At 36.9% G+C, this 20,194-nt stretch overlaps 3 protein-coding genes across 3 annotated transcripts in view; 2 read left to right on the plus strand and 1 right to left on the minus strand.

Annotated features, from left to right (window-relative positions):
• Positions 1-497: 497 nt before the first annotated feature.
• cisha (cytokine inducible SH2-containing protein a) lies at positions 498-3,575 on the plus strand. The gene is made up of 3 exons (XM_067373466.1): positions 498-846; positions 1,456-1,613; positions 1,991-3,575. Exons 1-3 carry the CDS (start codon positions 827-829, stop codon positions 2,479-2,481), a joined length of 669 nt encoding a protein of 222 aa, XP_067229567.1. The 5' UTR covers positions 498-826; the 3' UTR covers positions 2,482-3,575.
• Positions 3,576-3,675: 100 nt separating this feature from the next.
• On the minus strand, positions 3,676-16,093 carry hemk1 (HemK methyltransferase family member 1). The gene is made up of 11 exons (XM_067373465.1): positions 15,706-16,093; positions 15,417-15,593; positions 15,142-15,233; positions 13,477-13,570; positions 13,193-13,324; positions 13,034-13,098; positions 12,867-12,916; positions 7,732-7,837; positions 7,532-7,627; positions 6,678-6,788; positions 3,676-5,049 (listed from the first exon to the last, which is right to left on the minus strand). Exons 1-11 carry the CDS (start codon positions 15,766-15,768, stop codon positions 5,007-5,009), a joined length of 1,029 nt encoding a protein of 342 aa, XP_067229566.1. The 5' UTR covers positions 15,769-16,093; the 3' UTR covers positions 3,676-5,006.
• A 1,583-nt stretch (positions 16,094-17,676) lies between these two features.
• The window catches only part of srgap3 (SLIT-ROBO Rho GTPase activating protein 3), a 107,794-nt gene continuing 105,276 nt past the window's right edge, over positions 17,677-20,194 (plus strand). Inside the window, exons 1-2 of the mRNA XM_067372799.1 lie at positions 17,677-17,767; positions 17,855-17,908. The gene's annotated coding sequence lies outside the window, so the exon portion shown is untranslated. The remainder of the gene's footprint in view (positions 17,768-17,854; positions 17,909-20,194) is intronic.

Consider the following 20,194-nt stretch of genomic DNA (forward strand, 5'->3'; position numbering starts at 1 on the left):
TGTTTTAACGTAAGGGCCTATTAAAATGTTTAAATTTCACATCTAAAAGAAATATTTTTCCGGGGTCACAAGAGGTTATGATGTCTTTTTTGAGAAACTCGTTTCAGAAGTAAACAAATGGTTAATTCGATGACCGCTGGAGGGGGCGTGGCATCAGCGAATGGGAGGGACCTGATTGGCTTAACTCAGGGCAGGCGCTCAGTTTTCCTGGAAAGTTCTTGGAACGCTTGACGTGCGGTTTCTCGAGAAACGCCGTTTTCATACTCAAACGTCAATCACAAACATCAGGAAGCAATTACCGACCATCATCATAATAAAACTCCCAAATGAGTCATTCAAGGATCATTCCAGTGCTAGTTCATTACTCACGAGACTGCTGTATGCTTGAATGAGAAAGAAGAGGGGATTGATTCTGTGGTTTCACAGAGCTGTACTGCCGATGGCGTCAGAGGCGCTAAACAAGGGGGGGGGGGGGGGGGTTCTCAGAAAACCCGTTCTGGGAAGTCAGACGAACTGAACAAGCCAAACCCTGGAGTGCTCCGATTCTTGTTCAGTTTTAGTACACGAGCTGAACATAAACGCCGCTCGTTTTCGAGAACCATGTCCGTCTTAGCTACTCGCGTAGTTTGTTAAACAAATCCGTCGCGCAATTATATGACAGACGGCGATAGACTCCTGACCCTGTTGTACAACCTTCCTAGGGTTGACAAATATCATTATTGAGCTGTTTATCATCGGTCAAGGAAGACCATATTATTTTTCAAGCCCGAGTATAACCTCAGGAACAAAGAAACTTTAAGGAATCCAGCAAGATATCATCTTCACAATGATTCTGTGCGTTCAAGGGTGAGTTTTAGCTGCTCATCTTTCTTAAAATGTAACAACAAAAAAAATAATATTTATATCTAATAGTTCATTAAATACCACACATTCTTGCTGATGGCGCTAAGCATCCTGTGAAAACGGACTTATAAATTATTTAGCAATTATCTTATTATATTGTATAATAGTAGTAAAAAATGGTGAAACATCATGCAGGTTTGTTTTCTGATATTTGAAGCTGTCTGCAATAATTCATATTAATAATTTTGTTAATAGTACCATTATAACATACAATAGTAATCTGTGGCATTACTAATATATAAGGTAACAGGGCAATTTTAAACTATGTGTCTTTCTCACGATCTTTATGCTTCTGAGAACTGAAAATGTTGAAAATCATGATGGCTCAGCATTACCATTAAATTGAACGAAATTAAAAAGCCGAATAAGCAATTTCTGAAAACTGTATTTTCTGTGCACATTTGAACAAACAGTAATTGGTTCTAAGACAAATATTGGTTAAAAAAAACACACATGTGCCTTTAGTATTTTAATATGTCTTTCTTTTTGAGAGGATTGTAAACTTTTAAGTCATTAAAATAATTTGAACTTTTTCCTCTCATTTTTTTCCAGCCCAAGAGCTCATTTGCCTGATACCTCGGATCCAACGGGCCGGTTTCCGGTGGTGACCTTCTCTTCTCCTCGCTGCATTCACACGACCGTTACCTTATGGGACCCTAGCAAAGATTTCAGAGCCATCTCTGAAAATTTCTCCTATCTGGATGCCTCAGGTAGGATCACAATTCTAATTATTACATCTATTATTATAATTAGGATTCATTCATAAATCCACAAATCATTCCGGGGTCATTCTGTAAAACTGGTGCCTTTTCCATTATGATTTTATCAGACCATGTGTCTACTCTCAAGCTAATATATATTACATATACATGCATAAACACAGATAGAATTATGCTTTCAGAAAGGTCTATTTTGATAGCTGAAAAATTGACCTTTCTGAAAGCATAATTCTATCTATGTATGTATATGTAAGGCATAAATATCAAAATGTGTACATACAGCAATGAGAAGCTTTTTTAAAAGGCACCCATTTTCTGGAATTACTTTTTTTCTCCAGTAATTAATTTCAATAATCCCCTTTTTCCAGGTTGGTACTGGGGTGCCATCTCTGCCAGTGAGGCCCACTCTGTCCTACAGGGGGCATCGGAGGGTACTTTCCTGATACGGGACAGCAGCCACCCTCTCTATATGTTGACATTGTCCGTTAAAACTGGTCGCGGGCCCACAAATGTGCGCATCGAGTACAGTCTCGGACGTTTCCGTCTGGACTCCAGTTCCCCTGCCAGATCTCGCCTGCAGTCCTTCCCTGACATCCCCAGCCTCGTACAGCACTACGTGGGCTCCAGGAACAAAGAGGAGGGGGAAAAGACTGAGGAATCCGATCACATCATTTCACCAACACCCAAGGAATGTGCGGTGTTGCTAAAACTCAAAAAACCTATCCATCGTCCTCAAGCCTTTCCTTCTTTGCAACATCTCACTCGCTTGGTAATCAACAAAAACACAACTTGCACAGGGCGCCTGCCTCTACCGAAACCGTTACTTCAATATCTTCAGGATTACCCTTTCCAGCTCTGATGTCGCCATGGAAACGCACACCATGGCCAATCACGAGGTGGATGCTGACGTGTTGAAGGAGGCACTTAAATGCACAGCCCCAACAAGAGGTTCGGGGTCAAAAAGCAACGTTAACCACTTGAAGAGTGACTCTTGTTTCTGGAGCAAGTTTTTGATGGTCACCGAATAGATAGACACTTTGTTAATACCCAAGTGGGACTGAGTCAAACTGTGTCCAGAAATTGACTCATGAAGAAGCAAGTCGTGACTTAACCTTCATGTCATACTGTTAAAAGTGTGACAGGTTAAACCACAGGCTTGAAGTTAATGTTCGTGAAACTTTTGTACGGGTCATGTGACCCCTTTAGAAATGGTTTGAACAGAGATCACACAGCTTGTCTGAAACTCTGAGCTCACAAGAAGCACATACGTAGCTTGGTCCTCAGCACTCTATAAAGGCGAGCTTAGTCACTGCGCTGCCTTGACTGGAATTGTTTCTTTCCTTGAAAGTGAAATGCAGTGAAAGTTGTTTTTTTTTGTTGTTTTTTTTTTGACTAAAGATTTACATATTTTTTTCTATGCCCACAATGTGGAGTTTGTATGTATTTATGGATGAAAAATCCTTTCATTTTATAATAAAAGTGACAATCAAATTTATTTGACGTCATAATGTTCAAATTTGTCATTTGCCACTTCTGAGAATGATTATAAGTATTATTTATAGAATGGTATAATTATGGAAAATGCACGGCATGGGGGAAACAAGCCTAAAATGATGAGGGCAGGTGCTGATTAACCTTGGCAGAGAATAAATTGGACCTTTTCGCAGACTGAAACATCCAGAATGCAGACGTGATACACAGAATCAAACAATCTGACTCACTCCTCTTCTAAGTACTGGCTTTCCAGTAAGACTATCAAACAAGGTCATTCAGAACTGTAATCTCAGAATAATAGGATTATTAGATGAACAAATGTGCATGTAATTGCAGTACAATTTAGTTAATTTCAGGACAAAATGAGTGTTATACAAGATTATTAGATGGCATTCGGATTGCATCCTGATCCACGGCCATAATTGTTTCACAGCTGAACACAATGTCCAAGAATTTCTGTGTATTTACATTATTATGTAGTGATTAATTGAAAATAAATATATTTACATATTTAATATATATTTTTTAATATTCTATTTGTGTTTTATAAATAAATATAAGCCTTGATTAAATATATTTTAAATCAAAATGTTTAAATAAATTTAACTATGCAATTTTTAAATACTTTCCATTTGTAATTTATTAATGAACATAAGCAATATTTTAATCAATACATTGTTGCACTTTTTATGTTACAGGCAGAGCTTTGGTTATTTTAAAAGCCTAAAATTTTGAGATGTGCTGAAATGAATGTATTGAAAAGAAAGCTGAGATGGACAAGAATAACAAAATATTAATAATGAGAAGCAAAAGAAATATATGGGAACATAAAGCATTGTTTCCTCATTCTATTTTTCTCAGTGAATCTTTCTTACTGCGCACCGTGATTAGGACTTCCCAGAAACCGAGGCAGAGCTTTCTCTGAAACTCGATCTCAGTGCTGCGCAAAGCTTACATAAATTTGCTGGTGGCATAAACATGTAAATAACCTTTATGCGCAATAATACATGGAAGAACAGCATTAAAAAGGGTCATCAATAAGAATTATTTTAACAGTTGCACTATAAAAGGTTCTTATTTAATGATCTAATCGATAAGATTGCCATAGGTACAAGTATTAATTTATCAGCATAAAGACAACAAAGGTATTAAAAAAATATTTTATTCATTGTGGCATTGCATGTCTACAAGTACAATAAATATAAAATGATTCTGCAGTATTTTTATACACATTACTAAAACAGAGAATAGAGGCTGTGCATGTAAAATTAGGTTTCACTTGTTCAAAGACAAGAACAGACAGATTTGGTGTATACTTGTATACATTGTGGTAGTGGAGCATGTCAGGTTTGTCTGTCTGTCTGTCTTTGTGGGCTAGCTGAGCGAGTGAGATAGCGGCAATGGGCCAGCTGTTTCGCAGAATGAGCGCATTACTTCCAGGGAGAGACTAGCGCAGGGTTGGGAGGGGGAGTTCTTAGAAAAGGCCTCAATAATTACCTTCAGCCTACTGCACCCTGACACTTGCACAGTGAGCACAAACTCACAATCAATGTAATCTCACCACAACAAACCACAGCCACACACACACGCTTACCAATTAAAAGGAAAGTGAACATAGAAGCTATAACAACAGCAGGTTACAGCACAAAACAAATAGAAACTCGTAGTCGGCGAATTTCAGGAAGGAGATTCTTGGTAGGATTGGCAGGTTTTTAACAGTGCATGCTGGGAACAGGCGGGGCAGTGAGGAGACTGGCAGTGTGCCACCTTCAATTTGACTAAAGGCATTTTAAATGGGCAATTGCTTATGGTAAAAACTCTAGCTGTACTTAGTATGGTGTCATACCAGCCAAGCGGTCTTTCCTAATGTATTTTTCTCTGTCCTTTGTTTTAGTCATTGTCTCCTTTCTTCTGTAAAATGCAAAATCGTGGCCTGTAAAAAAAAATAAAAAAATACAAATATTGTGTTTATCAGTAAACATGTGATAAAGTTGACTCAGCATCCAGAGATAACAGGGCACTTGAGTTGCCTACTGAGGTTGCATCAGTTTTTATTTACAGAGTCAGTTTTGGTGTGTGTGTGTGTGTGTGAGTGCATATATAAAAAAATTCAAATATACATTTTTAATTTTAGTTATAATAAAAATATAAAATATCTTCTGCATATAAAATATATCTTTTTATATCATCTTTTTTGTACACACACAGGCCACTTTATTAGGTACACCTGTTCAACTGCATGTATTAAGACGAATGAAACTGAGCATCAGAATGGGGAACAAACGCGATTTAAGTGACTTTGAACATGGCATGGTTGTTGTTGCCAGACGGTCTGGTTTGAGTATTTCAGAAACTGCTGATCTACTGGGATTTTCACACATAACCATCACTAGGGTTTACAGAGAATGGTCTATCAAGAGAAAATATCCAGTGAGCAGCAGTTCTGCAGGCGAAAATGTCTTGTTGATGCCAGAGGTCAGAGGAGAATGGCCAGGTTGGTTTGAGCTGATATAGAAAGGCTCAATAACCACATGTCGAACCTTGAAGCAGATGGGCTACAGCAGCAGAAGACCAGACCGGGTGCCACTCCTGTCAGCTAAGAACAGGAAACCGAGGATACAATTTGCCTGTTCTAAGAATCTCAATTTCTGCTGCAACATTCAGATGGTAGGGTCAGAATTTGGCATAAACAACATGAAATCATGGATCCATCCTGCCTTGTATCAACGGTTCAGGCTGCTGCTGGTGGTGTAATGGATGTATTCTAGGCACACTTTGGGCCACTTAGTACCAATTGAGCACCGTTTAAAGGCCACAGCCAACCTGACCACAGTGAACCATCTTCTGATCGCTACTTCCAGCAGGATAACACACCATGTCATAAAGCTCAAATAATTTCAAACTGGTATCTTGAACGTGACACTGAGTTTACTATACTCAAATGTGGTGGAATGGGAGATTTGCATCATGAATATGCAGCTGAGAAAATCTGCAGCAACTGCGTGATGTTATCTCTGAGGAATGTTTCCAGCACCTTGTTGAATATGCCACAAAGAAATAAGGCAGTTTTGAAGGGAAAAGGGTGTCCAACCCAATACTAAGCAAGCAGTACCTAATAAAGTGGGTGTGTGAAATATATATAGAGCCAAATATATATATATATTTTTCTTCTTAATTTAAAAAAAAAAAAAAAAAAATCTATTTTAGCAATGCATAACTAGTAAAAAGATATTTCACTATTTTGATGCTTATATATAAATCTCAATTTTAGCATCCCCTGAATTTTTCAGTGTTTTTCTTTCATGGGAACACTGAACAATAATAATTAGTTTAACATTCCACGAATGACAATTACCCAAGTACATATTTGCTATTTGCTGTTAAGCGAGTAACTACTCTGTAACATGGACTCTAAGAATAAACATTCACAGAATAAAAATTTGTTACTTTTGAGGACAAAAAAAATCAACACATCTGACAGACATTTGTAGCAGAGCTTCATTGAAATCAAGGAAACAACAACAAAACAAAGGACAGGTCATGTTAACAGAAGAACCTGACCTGTTGGTGAGGTCACAGTGGGTTTCCAAATAAAGCAACCCCGGCATCATATCCTCTATCAACTGCTGAATGACTGGAGGATGGCATGGGGCAACTTCGAGGTAAACGCGCCTGGGCAGACAAAAGCATTTAAAAGCAAGGGAGGAAAAGGTTGGGTGGACAGGATGCTTTACCATGTAAACAATCTCGAAAGCCATGAGTCATGAAGAATAGTACGTCTGAGACGGAAAACCTGAAAGCTAATGCTAGGATAACCCCGTTCAATAGAGGTTCTCAGTATCTATGAAAGGGCAGCATGTGTCATTTCTGCGAAAGAAACAAATCTTGACTGGACACATAAGAAACCGTCAAGGAAATCTGAAACCCTATATGGACCACTGGAAGTTCACAGCATGCACTAACGAGAAAAACGACACGTGCAATGCTCTCCAGTCCTTACAAGTTTATCACTCATCTGTTCTATGAAATGCTTATTGAATTTGTCATTTTACAGGCATGGAACCTTACACAAGACAGGTTTTGCAACTGTCGTCACCAAAAGCTAATTGTGCTTTTGTGTATGCGTGTGCATATGTGTGTGTGTGTGTGTCTTGGGAGTGATGAGGGTGGGGAGGAGTACTGGGAGAACGATCTGATCCCTGGAATACTGTTATCTACTGAACTACAAAGAACTGTGTAGCACTTGATTCCCTGAAGCATTTAAGATATGCTGGGAAAGCTTCTTAGCGCGATTATTCCATACTATTTATACTGCATTTGGCTACAAAGCCATTCACACAAGACTATTCAAAAGAGAACTAGACACTCTGCCAAACCACATATGATGGCTTCAGACAAACACACTTCTCACTTACCCTCGCTTTTTTAAGAGCTTAGAACCCAGACCCAAAATTGAGCGAATCACAGACAGCCCGTCCAAACCTCCGTCCAATGCAGCGTGGTCTTCAAACCTTCCAGGGAAGAGATGGGGCCATTTAAAAGGTTACATGAGGAATTTTCAAACACACGTCAAAGGTTAAAGCACATGTTGAGTGTGTCCGCATGTTGGTCTAACCTGAATATCTCTGTTTGTAAAGTCTTCATGTCCTGGCTGAGCAAGTAGGGAGGGTTGCTCACAATAAAGTCAACGGGGTCACATTCGCTCAGTATCGCATCTGCATCTGGGAATACAAAACACATTTTGTTCTCTAGTTGTCATATGTAAAACACATATTTGCACTGATGTGGCTATATAACTATATTAGAAAATATCATTTATATGGAAATTCAAAGCTTGAAACTAAACAATGTTGGCCTATGAGGAAAATAATTACATTAATGTGGAATTACATGCTTGTAATGTCTGGCATATATTCAGTTAAAATCAAACTATCATAATATACATACATAAACAGTAAAGTTTGGGATCAGTAAGAATTTTTAAGGGAAATTAATATTCAGCAAGGATACAACATTTATAATGTTACAAAAGATTTAAAAAGATCAAAGCAGCATATTAGAATGCTTTCTGAAGGATCATGTGACACCGAAGACAGCAGTAAATCTGCTGAAAATGAATTTGCCATAACATGAGTAAATTACATTTTAAAATATCTTAAAATAGAAAAGTTTAAAATAGTAAAATAGATAAGTTATTTTAAATAGTAATATTTCACAATATTACTGTTTTTTGTTCAAAAACATTAAAAAATCTTCCTATTATCGACCCTAAACTTTTGAGAGGCAGTGCAAATATTATTTATAAATAATATAATCTGTGTATATACAGTACTCAAACGGTATTTGATTTTTTTCATATAAAGTAGTAGCCAAAAGTGATGTTTGGAGGGGATTGGTTTTTTATGACTCTACAAGTTTGATTAAACCATCAAAATATATGGGAAAATGTTTTAAATATGAGGGAAGAGCAAAACACTAAACTTGGTATTTATCTAACAAAATGCACAACTACACAATATGCCACTACTGAATATACTGTACACACATCCATATGATATATTACTTATACAATAGGCTAATTATAATCACTGCCAAAACAAATACATGTGTTAATGATCCATGAAACTCCTGAAATGCCTCCATTTATGTTTGCTAGCTCAATAAAAACAACACTTACAAAGATCTTTAACTAACATTTCTGCAGAAGTACCTTCATTTATGTAGTTATTGCAGTGCAGCGAATAAAGAGAAAACAAGTTCATCTCAGAGCCTAATAATAGTAATGTGGGTAAGTCACAGAGTTAAAAAATCTGATATTTAACATTCAGGAGGGCTGTTTTTAATGCCATCTAGTGGGAAGAGAAGCACAAGCTTTAACAGGAAAAGCCCAATAAATCCCTGGAATTAGCTGAACATTTCCATGTCACTACCTTAGAGGCCCTTCTAGGATTTGGGCTGAACCGTCTGGCTCGATCCCTCAAAGACTCGATTATCTACTAGCACACAAGTCCCACTAATTCTAAATAAATTATGAATTATGATAATGTCCACAATGAATCTTTGCACTTTTTTCACAGATTGTAGGTGGAAATTTTGTGGCATGGATTTATGGAATAATAGAAATGGAGCTTATTACTGGCAGCTGAAAGCATGATGAAATTAGCCAAAATATTTAGAAAACAAACATGCAAGAAGAGTGGGATGCATAGAATGGATGACCGACATTCAAGTTCTACAGAAATCCGTGGAGCCGTTAATTACATGCAGGTCTACTTGTGACTCATGCACTGGTCAGTCATAACAAACAGACAATGGGACAATCAAAAATGCCAGTTACTCCCTCATGCTGCATTTCCTCTCCATTTATTAATCACTAATTTGCAAAGAAACAACATGTAATGCACATCTAGTCTTGATCTGACTTTAAAAGGATAGTTCACCCAAAAATGAAAATTCTGTCATTAATTACTCACCGTCATGTCGTTCCAAACCCGTAAGACCTTCGTTCATCTTCGGAAGGCAAATGAAGATGTTTTTGATGTAATCTGAGCGATTTCTGTCCCTCCATTGACAGGTACACAACTACCACTTTGACCAGGGGCGCAACTACCCAGTGTTAGAGGGGTATGCAACAAAAATTTTTGGCGCCCCCCCACCCCCACTTCCAAAATAAATAAGTGTGCCGGACATCATCATATATGGGTTTGAAATAATAAATGTTTATTTTAAAGTATATCAGACAGCCACTGTAAGCCTACCATAATTATATTGTATATATGTACACATATATATGTAAAAAAAAAAAACTATTTGTTTCCATGATAAACCAGCCTTATTGCATAAGTAAGTTTTCCAGCTTCTAGCCATTTATTGTGCATGCCAGTGGCGCCTGCAGCTGTACGGCTGTACACTGTGCGTACCTTGAGAGGGCGCAAATTAATGCCGTTTTTATTTTTTACATAATTTTTAAATTGATTATTAAAATCTATCTGCGTACACTCAACATATTAAGAGAGAAAGAGAATGAGAATACATAAAGGTTGTGCGTTTGTGTGTTGTAAAGTCAAACGTGTGTATGTGCAGCTATAGGTGGGCGTGGGGGATATGGGTGAAAAGAAATCTGATTGGCTAGTTTAATTTTTTTCCACATATGAAAAATTACGTTACAAATAGTTTATGTTTAAAAACAGGCTCAAAATGAGCAAACGCTCTCCTAAACAGCTAGATTCGACTGAAACATTTGCAAAATGGCCTAAAACTATTGTGTAGAATTGAAGAAATGAAGCTTTTCTCTAAAGGTTTTGGGAAAGGTTTATGGTTTCAAAGCATCAAGAGTGTCGAAAACAGTGCCATCTTGTGGCAGGTAAAATTTACAGCACCCAAAAACTTGAATGCGCAATTCCGCTGTTTTATCCATTAAGCACAAACAGCCTGACGACGCTAAATGTGTTTATTTCAATAATATAATTCACATATTAAATTTGGCAATAGATGAAATAGATAAAACAATAATTATAATAATAATACTAATGCATACTGAGTTGTTTGAGGCAAGTAAATTGTTATTTTATTGTAAATACTGGATATGACAGAACATATGATGATGTAGTATAGGCTACAGGTTTATATATTTTAAATGTTTAGTAAATGGATTTGAACTTCCATGGTGGTCTGGACTCAAACATTCTGACACGCAAAGTATTCACTTGACTGGAAAGAATGTGACGCTTCGTTTCTCTGAAAACAATAACCACTTTTCGGGTCAAAGCTGCTCAGAGACAACGTAAAAAAAACAAAACAAAACAAAAACAAAAAATTTAACGACGCATCAAGCACATCAGAGTGCAGTTACATGCATCAGATTTTCTAAATGGGGAACATGAAAGAGACAGTCGATCACTCGATTTGTACAGCATTAGATCGTTCCACCAACTCACTGATTGATTTAATCGGGTTTTGCGGACAGGAGGAGTTTCAGAGTTTCTGTGCGTACCCTGAGATAAAATCCTGCAGGCGCCCCTGGTGCATGCTACCTTATATTTACCAGTTGTCATTTTGCTTTAATAAAATTGAGATGTGTCATGAATGGGATTGGTACCAAAGGGTTTAACCAAAATCTAAATGTAGATATCAGCAACATTATTTTGCAGTAAGTTAGTAAACACTTGTCAGTCAACATTAATATTTGCAAGCCTCCAAGTTTGGTAGCAAATATGATTCCACGGTAAACCAGAGATATTAAAGTTGTTTTCCAGATTCTTGTCATTTATTGTACATGCTACCTTATATTTTTTCAGTTTTCAGCTCAGCAACCTCGGTTTTGCATATTCTAAGCTAGCTACATATTCTGTCTGCTACATTCCCAGTATTAGCAAATGTTAGCTAGTCTGTTAACATGAATAAACGTATTTGCAATCCTCCAAGCATAGACGTCACATTTTAAATCCTACCTGTTGCCTTTCACCATCCACTTATTTAGTTGCTGTCGCATCCCTTGACATGCCATCTCCTTTTCCCTCTTTCTTTTTCTATTTTTAGCCCCCGATAGCTTTTTTGCTTTATCCATCTTTTGAGTTTCAATTACAACTCACTAACGTTACTGCTGCTCACTCAGCGCTGCGCCCCGCCCACTCGCGATATTACCCTTCTGTCTAAATTCTATGATGGAATTTTATGAGGGCACCGGCGCCTACTCTAGCCTGTTAGTCCTCTAAAATTTATATAACTTTTTTTTTATGTATAACTTTTATATAAATTTATATAATTTTTATTTAAAAAAAAAAAAGAAATTAACCATAGCGCATACCCACTTTTTGCGCCACTGACTTTGACGCTTCAAAAAGTTCATAGAGATCGCGTAAAACTAATCCATATTAATTGAGTGGTTTAGTCCAAATTTTCTGAAGAGACTCAATTGCTTTATACGATGAACAGATTGAATTTAGGCTTTCATTCACATATAAACATTGATCAGCAAACATAAACAGCAGCTAAACCGAACTTGCTTGATGCGCGAGAACAAACCTTGAGCTTGCGGAAGCTCAAACGTGCTGCATCATGACACAAGAATGAACCTTATTGGTTCTCGCACGTCAAGCAAGCACTTCTGTTTACCACAACTGATGTGTGTTATGATTAATGTTTATTCATGAATAAAAGCCTAAATTAAATCTGTTCAGTGTATAAAGCAATAACGTTTCTTCAGAAAATTTGGACTAAACCATATATACCATATAATAATTATAACCAGATATAATTATGGATTTTTTTCTTCCAAAAATGCATCGCTTTGCTTCAGAAGGCCTTAATTAAACCCCTGGAGCCATATGGAATACTTTTATGATGGATGGATGTGCTTTTTTGGGCTTCAAATAAATGGCACCATTCACTGCCATTATAAACCTTGGAAGAGCCAGAATATCCAACTGTTTTTGGTTCAAAGAAGAAAGTCATATACACTTAGGATGGCTTAAAATTATGGGATAATTTTCATTTTTGGGTGAACTATCCCTTTAAGTTTGCAATAGAATGTTTTGCATTCTAAAGTTATGTTAAAAGAAGTTAAAAATTAATCACCAGATAACAGTCAGTGACTTAAAATAGACAAGCTGCCCAGAAATGACGTTTGTTTGTTGTGTGCTGCCCAAAAATTGTCACTTTCACAGAATGTCAGTCTTACAATTATAACTAACTGATGTGTCATTGCAGAGTGGGATTTTTTGTTTTTAATGTCATTTGCATCATTCTTACCCTTAATCACATCTAAATGGTGAACATCTAGTCTCTCTTGCAGACCAAGTCTGGAACAAACAAAAGAGGATAACAATACATAATCAACATAATGAATCATCAAGTAATAAAAATCCATATATGGAAGCTTTATATAGTCGACTGTGAATGAAGGTGCTGGTAGTCACCTGTTTGCATTTTCCGTTGTAAGACATACTGCTGTCTGGCTTTGATCCAAAGCAAATACCCTGAGCTTAAAGAATCATGGGTACAGATGTTACAGATGACATGCTACATTACTCAGAAGAGCAAGATAAATAATTAGGAGAAAGACACTGAGTGCAAACCTGTGGAATGCTGCGTAGTAAACTAAGAGAGATGGCTCCAGATCCACAGCCCACCTCCAGACCTCGTAAATCAGTCCTGTGCGATTCCCCCTGTATCAACTGGAGGTCCTCTAGAACTAGACTAACCAGCTCCTAGATGCACACAAACCAGCGGGTCCAAACGGAAATAAATGTTTTCAAACACACAGTCTGTGTTTATCCAAAAAGCCACGTCCATTTGAAGTCCACTGTCAGTTTGTTGCAAAATTCAAACACGTGCTAAGAAGGTCACTGAAGTTTTTCACCTCTGTTTCAGGACGGGGTATGAACACGGGACGCTTCATCTTCAGAGTCAGGTCTCTGAAGTCCCATTCCTCAATCACATACTGTACAGGCATCCTAAAAAAAAAAAAAAAAAAAAAAAAAAAAAATTGCACACAGGCTCGATAAAAATCAATAGGCAATCTATCTTCTCAGAGGCTTTTATAATTGATTACATGCATAAGATTCTTTTTCAATAATCAGCTACTTTTAACCAGCTAATGTCAGTTCCAAATCTATCAAAAAAACTGGAAATTTAAAGAAATATTGTATTAAATGTGTCAATTTAACATTTTACAATAAGGTTCTACATGTTAACATGAACTAAAAATGAAAAATACTTCTAAAGTAATCTTAATGATAAATAATCTGTAATCTTATTGTTAATTTCAGCATTTAATAATGCATTATTAAAATCAAAAGATGTATCAGTTAATATTATTTAATGAACCTGAGCTAACAATGAAGTGGTGTATTTTTATTAAAGGTGCACTATGTAAGATTTTCTGTCCGCTAGAGGCCTATTCAAAACAAAGGCGTAGCTTGATGACGGCAAGTTTGAGCGCTGAATCTCGGGACATGTGGTCTTCACATCACAGCCGGTGGAAATAATTAGGATAGAACTCGGGAAGAAATCATGTTCATGGATGCTATTATTAATGTTACTGTGGTATGAAGCAGAGCAGGACCGAGTGTTGTGGGAGCTGGAGCGATTGCACAACACACCTCACGAGCAGCAGAACTTTTATTAGTCGCCAGCGCTAATTCCGCTTTTCCAGTCATGAATATGAGGTAACACAGCTCTGTTTATCATATTAGATACATTTGAGTGTGTTGAAAATAATGTTAAAACGTTACTCTGTGCGTTCATTCGGCGACTGCTGTGAAACACTGTTGCACACTGCAGTAAACTAGATTGATTTTAAAATATCATATTAAATGCTGGACGGCTTGTGTTGATAAATGGCATGCAATTAATTTTAAAACGTATTGTATGATGGAGAAAATTCTGTATTAAAAATAAAGCTGCATCTGATTATGCTATGTTAGCTACTTCACAAAATAGTGTTTTTCTTTGAGGCATGGTAAAGCATGGTACTACGCGGGTATGATGCAATTGACAGGCGACTCCTCACACGTCCCGGAGCCGTTAAAATTGCAATTTTCTCACGATTTACAAATAGTTGGAAACATTTGGGATATTGTAATTACTCAAGTGAACAAAATATAGAACACTGGCCTAGTGGTTTTTGGATATTTTACTGCAAAATTCTTACATATTGCACCTTTAACAAACGTTAACAAAGATTAATAACTGTACAAAATATATTGCTCATTGTTAATGCATTAACTAACCTAAATTAATGGGATTATTTTACACTGTATTATCTGCATTGTATTGCCATTAATATCGGCCATTGAAAAACATACTGACTGACCACTAGTTTTGTCCCCCACTAGACATGAGTAAGCAATAATCAGTGGGTGGAATAAGTTAAAACTCCTCGGAAATGGTTTAGTGTTAATCTTAGAGGGTAAATGAATGACAAATAACAACTTTAATGAAGTTCCGTGAAGGCCTTCACGTGTGCGTACGGGGTTTTACTCATTAAAAAAGTCGTAGTGAGTAAAAATGTAAAATGTAATACCTTGTTAGGCGCTTGGAGCATAATTTCCACACTCTTTCGATTTCCCTGTCAGTCAAGGTGTCTCTCAGCCTTTTCCTCGACACACGTTCCAGCTTTCAACAAAGAAAGACAAGGACACGATGTCATGGTAAGGGAAAGAGGTATGCGTACATTTCTCTTAAACAGTTATTTTAAACTTTGTAACAACACACTAAATGCCTCCACACATTTTTTGTTTGGAACTTTTTCAATGTATCAAAAAAAAAAAAAAATCGTGAGGTGAGAGAGAAACTCACAGTTTTTTCGCCAAGTACATGAGATATTATATATTGACTAGAGAGGAGAGGCTCCGAGATGCCGTGCAGCGTGAAGTGTCGAGCCCACAGTCTGACGGCCTGCTCTGCTGTGACACTACAGTCTGCTGGAGGAGCAACAGCGCCCTCTGCTGCACTTGACAAAAACCTCACAACACTCTGCAAAAACCATCAACAGCACATTGCCACAGTCACACAATACACGTTTTTTGTTATATGACTATTTTATTATTATAATAGTTATTGATAAATACATAGAAGAGGCACTTACTCTCTGTTTTGACACTCCACTGTATCTGTGCATTAATCGAAACCAAATGGTCTTGAACATCATCGTTCTGTACTGTAAGCTAAGTAAACAAACAAACAAACCGTAAACGTCGTACTGCTTTAAAGTCCCCGTGAACCAGAAGTTGCAACCGACTTTACTTCAGTGGGATAGCTGTCTAAAGAAATAATGTAACATGCATGTGTTTTAGCTTTTGGTGGAGCCAAGTAACATCGGATACCATGTGCTCCGAATGCCCGAATCGTTCTTTTGAGTCGGATCTTTTGAATCAGTTCAACGGGGCAACAAAAGTATTAATTTAAATAGTTCGTTCACAATTCGGACTGAATCGGCCTTGTTTTTGGTTTTAATTAAAAAAATTAAAACTACAGTCAGGGGGTACAATGAATATAAATAATATACATACATAAATAAAATAAAAAACTGATGAAAAAATATAGAAATAGTGTTAAATAAAAATATCAAATAATGTTTACAAACAGAAATACATTTAGAGCTTTCTTATTTTTTAAAAACATGACATTGCATTTATTCCTAAAATTATTTTATTGGCATGGATTTCAGATTCCACTTTGATGACGGAAATCACTGAATCGGTTTAAATGAACCGAGTCGCGTACATGAAGCGGAAATCCTGCCACTAGTGAGCAATAAAATGCTCTTACATATTTCAAAATAAAAGCCATAATAATAAAGTAATACGACAACCAAACATAAGGAACAAATCTTTTCCTTGAAAACGCAACATTTTGTTTATTTGTGTTTATGATAAACTCTGTAATTAATTGTGTTAAACTGGATGTAGTACGTTTAAACTTTATCTCAAACCGTGTGATTTTGACAATACCACTTGAGGGCGCATTAACTTCACAAAAATTGTATCTTGTCCTACAGTGTATTATATGAAAAAGTATATTGATACATAATGTGTTTACAAAAAAATGTTAATAACTTTGAGACACTCTTTTTCTGATTTTGTCTCTTTTCCTGGTTAATTTAAATTACTTTTGGTATTTCATTATATACAGATAACAAATTCTACTTTATTCAGCTATTAGTATTGTTGGTGTACATCTTGGAAATACAGTTTTAGTTCGTGCATATTATCCAATATTTTGAAAACAAACTTCAAAGGCAGTAGTTCTGAAAAGACTTGTTGTCTGCAGTGTGAGCTGGAGAAGAGAGATCACGTGAGGAGAGACTGTATTGGGGGATGGAGAACTGGTGCTGTCAGCCAGATGGGACTGATTGTTATTGTGTGCTGCAGGGGTTGCAGTGTGTAACCCCAGTCTAGTTGTGAGCAGCACCACACATCATTTCAACCAAAAGTCCTGTGTTTACCCTAAAAACTGTCTCTCAGATTGAACACTCCTTTTATGAATAAACAGGGATGAGTTAATAAAAGTCAGATTGAGATGTGTGGAAGTGAAAGTAGGAGGACTGACAGGAACGGAAAGCTATAAGGGTGGTTAAAGTACAATACAGAAGGAAGGAAAATGTCAAAGTATTAAAAGAAAACAAGATATATAGAGCTTTTTAGACTCATTTTTGTCCTTGAAGCAAATCTGTGATAATAGCTCACAGTGTGTGTGTAATTAAGGGAAACTGGCGATTCCTGCCAGGAGTGAGTATGCACTAGTTTGATAGCCTCTGATAGTCTACAGTTCAATTCAGACAATATGTTGTTTTGCACACTGCAAATAATTATTTTTATATCATTACTGTAATGAAGCCAGGACAACATTTGAAATATTGTTGTATTTGTTTGACCTACTATTATAATAATATTAGATATGTAAAGTTTTCAATTCCAACTTTGACAGCCCTAAAATAAATTTTAATGCTTAAAAAAAAAATTGTAAACACACAACACAACAACATACACAGTTTACAATTATATCAATGTCAGAGCATTAAGCTGATTTTGTTCATAATATTTTTGTCTTTTGCTAATATGACAGAAATAATCTAACCTGAAATCATTGCACAATGACAGGGAAAATCCCATTGCAGCTGAGTGCCAGATGTGGATGATAAAAGAAGGGTAAGTATATGCAGGAAATATTTAGGATTTCTAACCTGCTCTTGGCATTATACTTTGGCTATAGTTGTGACTGTAACATTTCTGTAGGATTTTGCCTTGTTTCCACTTGGTATGTATTGCAGTGAATATGAGCAGCTGAAGGTAAGATTTCATCTTAATCCTCTAATTTCCTTAAGATAAATTAGTAGCATCAGATATTTTACTTGTAATCGAAAGAAAACATAAAACTGTACATGCGAACATTTTTCCAAGCTTCTTAATGTGTCCAAATTTCATTCATCTTCAGTCGCCTAATACCCTGGCATTGGTCCAGACACAGTCCTCTATGGCACATATATTCTCAGCAGTGACTCATTCTGGTGTTTTGAGCCTCTCTGAGGAAGCTCTCTTTCTCTCTGTGTAATTCTTCAAGCTGAAATACTGAGAAGAACTTCACAATGCTGCTTTGTCCCTCAAAAACACTGAAGTCATAGTTTCCCAGGCTGCTGCCCCCTGAGATGCCTAGAAGTGATGAAGCGAGAGGAGGGGCATGGAGCTTGGTAAATTGCTTGGTAATTTTGTTGCCTTGAACAAAAGGGTACAAAACATTATTGTGCCTCTGTAGGGATGTTCATTACCCCAGTAATAGCCCATGATGTTCTATAAAATGTTCCCCTGCCTCCTTCACATTGATAAAAGTTAGGACAAAACCAACCAATCAATCAATCAATCAATCAATCAATCAATCAATCAATCAATCAATCAATCAATCAATCTATCTATCTATCTATCTATCTATCTATCTATCTATCTATCTATCTATCTATCTATCTATCTATCTATCTATCTATCTATCTATCTATCTATCTATCTATCTATCTATCTATCTATCTATCTATCCTGTTTAACTGCCTGTCATTCTAGCTAATGTTTGTTGGATCCATCCATCCATCCATCCATCCATCCATCCATCCATCCATCCATCCATCCATCCATCCATCCATCCATCCATCCATCCATCCATCCATCCATCTGTAGATATCATGCTAATAAATTGATCTATCTATCTATCTATCTATCTATCTATCTATCTATCTATCTATCTATCTATCTATCTATCTATCTATCTATCTATCTATCTATCTATCTATCTATCTATCTATCTATCTATCTATCTATCTATCTATCTATCCTGTTTAACTGCCTGTCATTCTAGCTAATGTTTGTTGGATCCATCCATCCATCCATCCATCCATCCATCCATCCATCCATCCATCCATCCATCCATCCATCCATCCATCCATCCATCCATCCATCCATCCATCCATCCATCCATCCATCCATCCATCCATCCATCCATCTATCTATCTACAGTGCTTAGCGTAAATGAGTACATCCCCTTTGAAAAGTAACATTTTAAACAATATCTCAATGAACACAAAAACAATTTCCAAAATGTTGACAAGAATAAGTTTAATATAAGATCTGTTTAACTTATAACATGAAAGTAAGGTTAATAATATAACTTAGAGAACAAAATGTTCAATTTTACTCAAATTAGGGTGATGCAAAACTGAGAACACCCCACTGAAAGTCTGAAATTTTAGACTACAGATGTCTAATTTAACAAGAATTCAACCACAGGAGAGTCTAATTATTCATTACACAGGTGTCCAGCAGACAATTGATTATTAAAGGGTGTTAAAACTGCTTCCCATTTCATGCTGTCAGCAATGGCACCACATGGAAGAGAAATGTCACAAGACCTGAGAAAGAAAATAATTTTACACCAGAAAGGTGAAGGCTACAAGAAGATCAGAAAAGCTTTACTTATCAGTCAGAATACTGTAGCAAAAGTGGTATAAAAATTCTAAAAAGATGGAACTGCAACCATCTCACAGAGACGTCCAGGTCGTTCATGTAAGTTTAGACCTCGACAGGAGCGTCTTCTGATGAGAAGTGTTGAAGAAAATCGGCATGCAAGTTCACTGCAGTTATCTAAAGAAGTAGAAAGCCAAAATGGGGTGACTATTTCCCGTAACACAATATGGCAAACACACTGCAGAGGAATGGCATGCATGGGTGCCGTCCACGAAAGAAGCCTCTCTTAAAGCCCAGGCACAAAAAAGCCCACCTTTGCCAGGGCCCATGCTGACAAAGATGAAGACTACTGGGACTCTATACTCTGGAGTGATGAGACCAAGATAAATGTTTTTTGAACTGATGGCTTCAAAACTGTATGGCGAAGGTGAGGAATACAAAGAAAAATGCATGGTGCCTACAGTGAAACATGGTGGTGTCAGTGTCCTTATGTGGGGCTGCATGAGTGCTGCTGGTGTCTGGCAGCTGCATTTCTTTGATGGCATCATGAATTCACAGATGTACTGCTCTATACTGACAGAGAAGATGCTACCATCACTCCGTGCCCTTGGTCGTTGTGCTAGATGT

Source organism: Chanodichthys erythropterus, chromosome 21 (genome assembly GCF_024489055.1).
Source record: "Chanodichthys erythropterus isolate Z2021 chromosome 21, ASM2448905v1, whole genome shotgun sequence".
NCBI lineage: Eukaryota > Metazoa > Chordata > Actinopteri > Cypriniformes > Xenocyprididae > Chanodichthys > Chanodichthys erythropterus.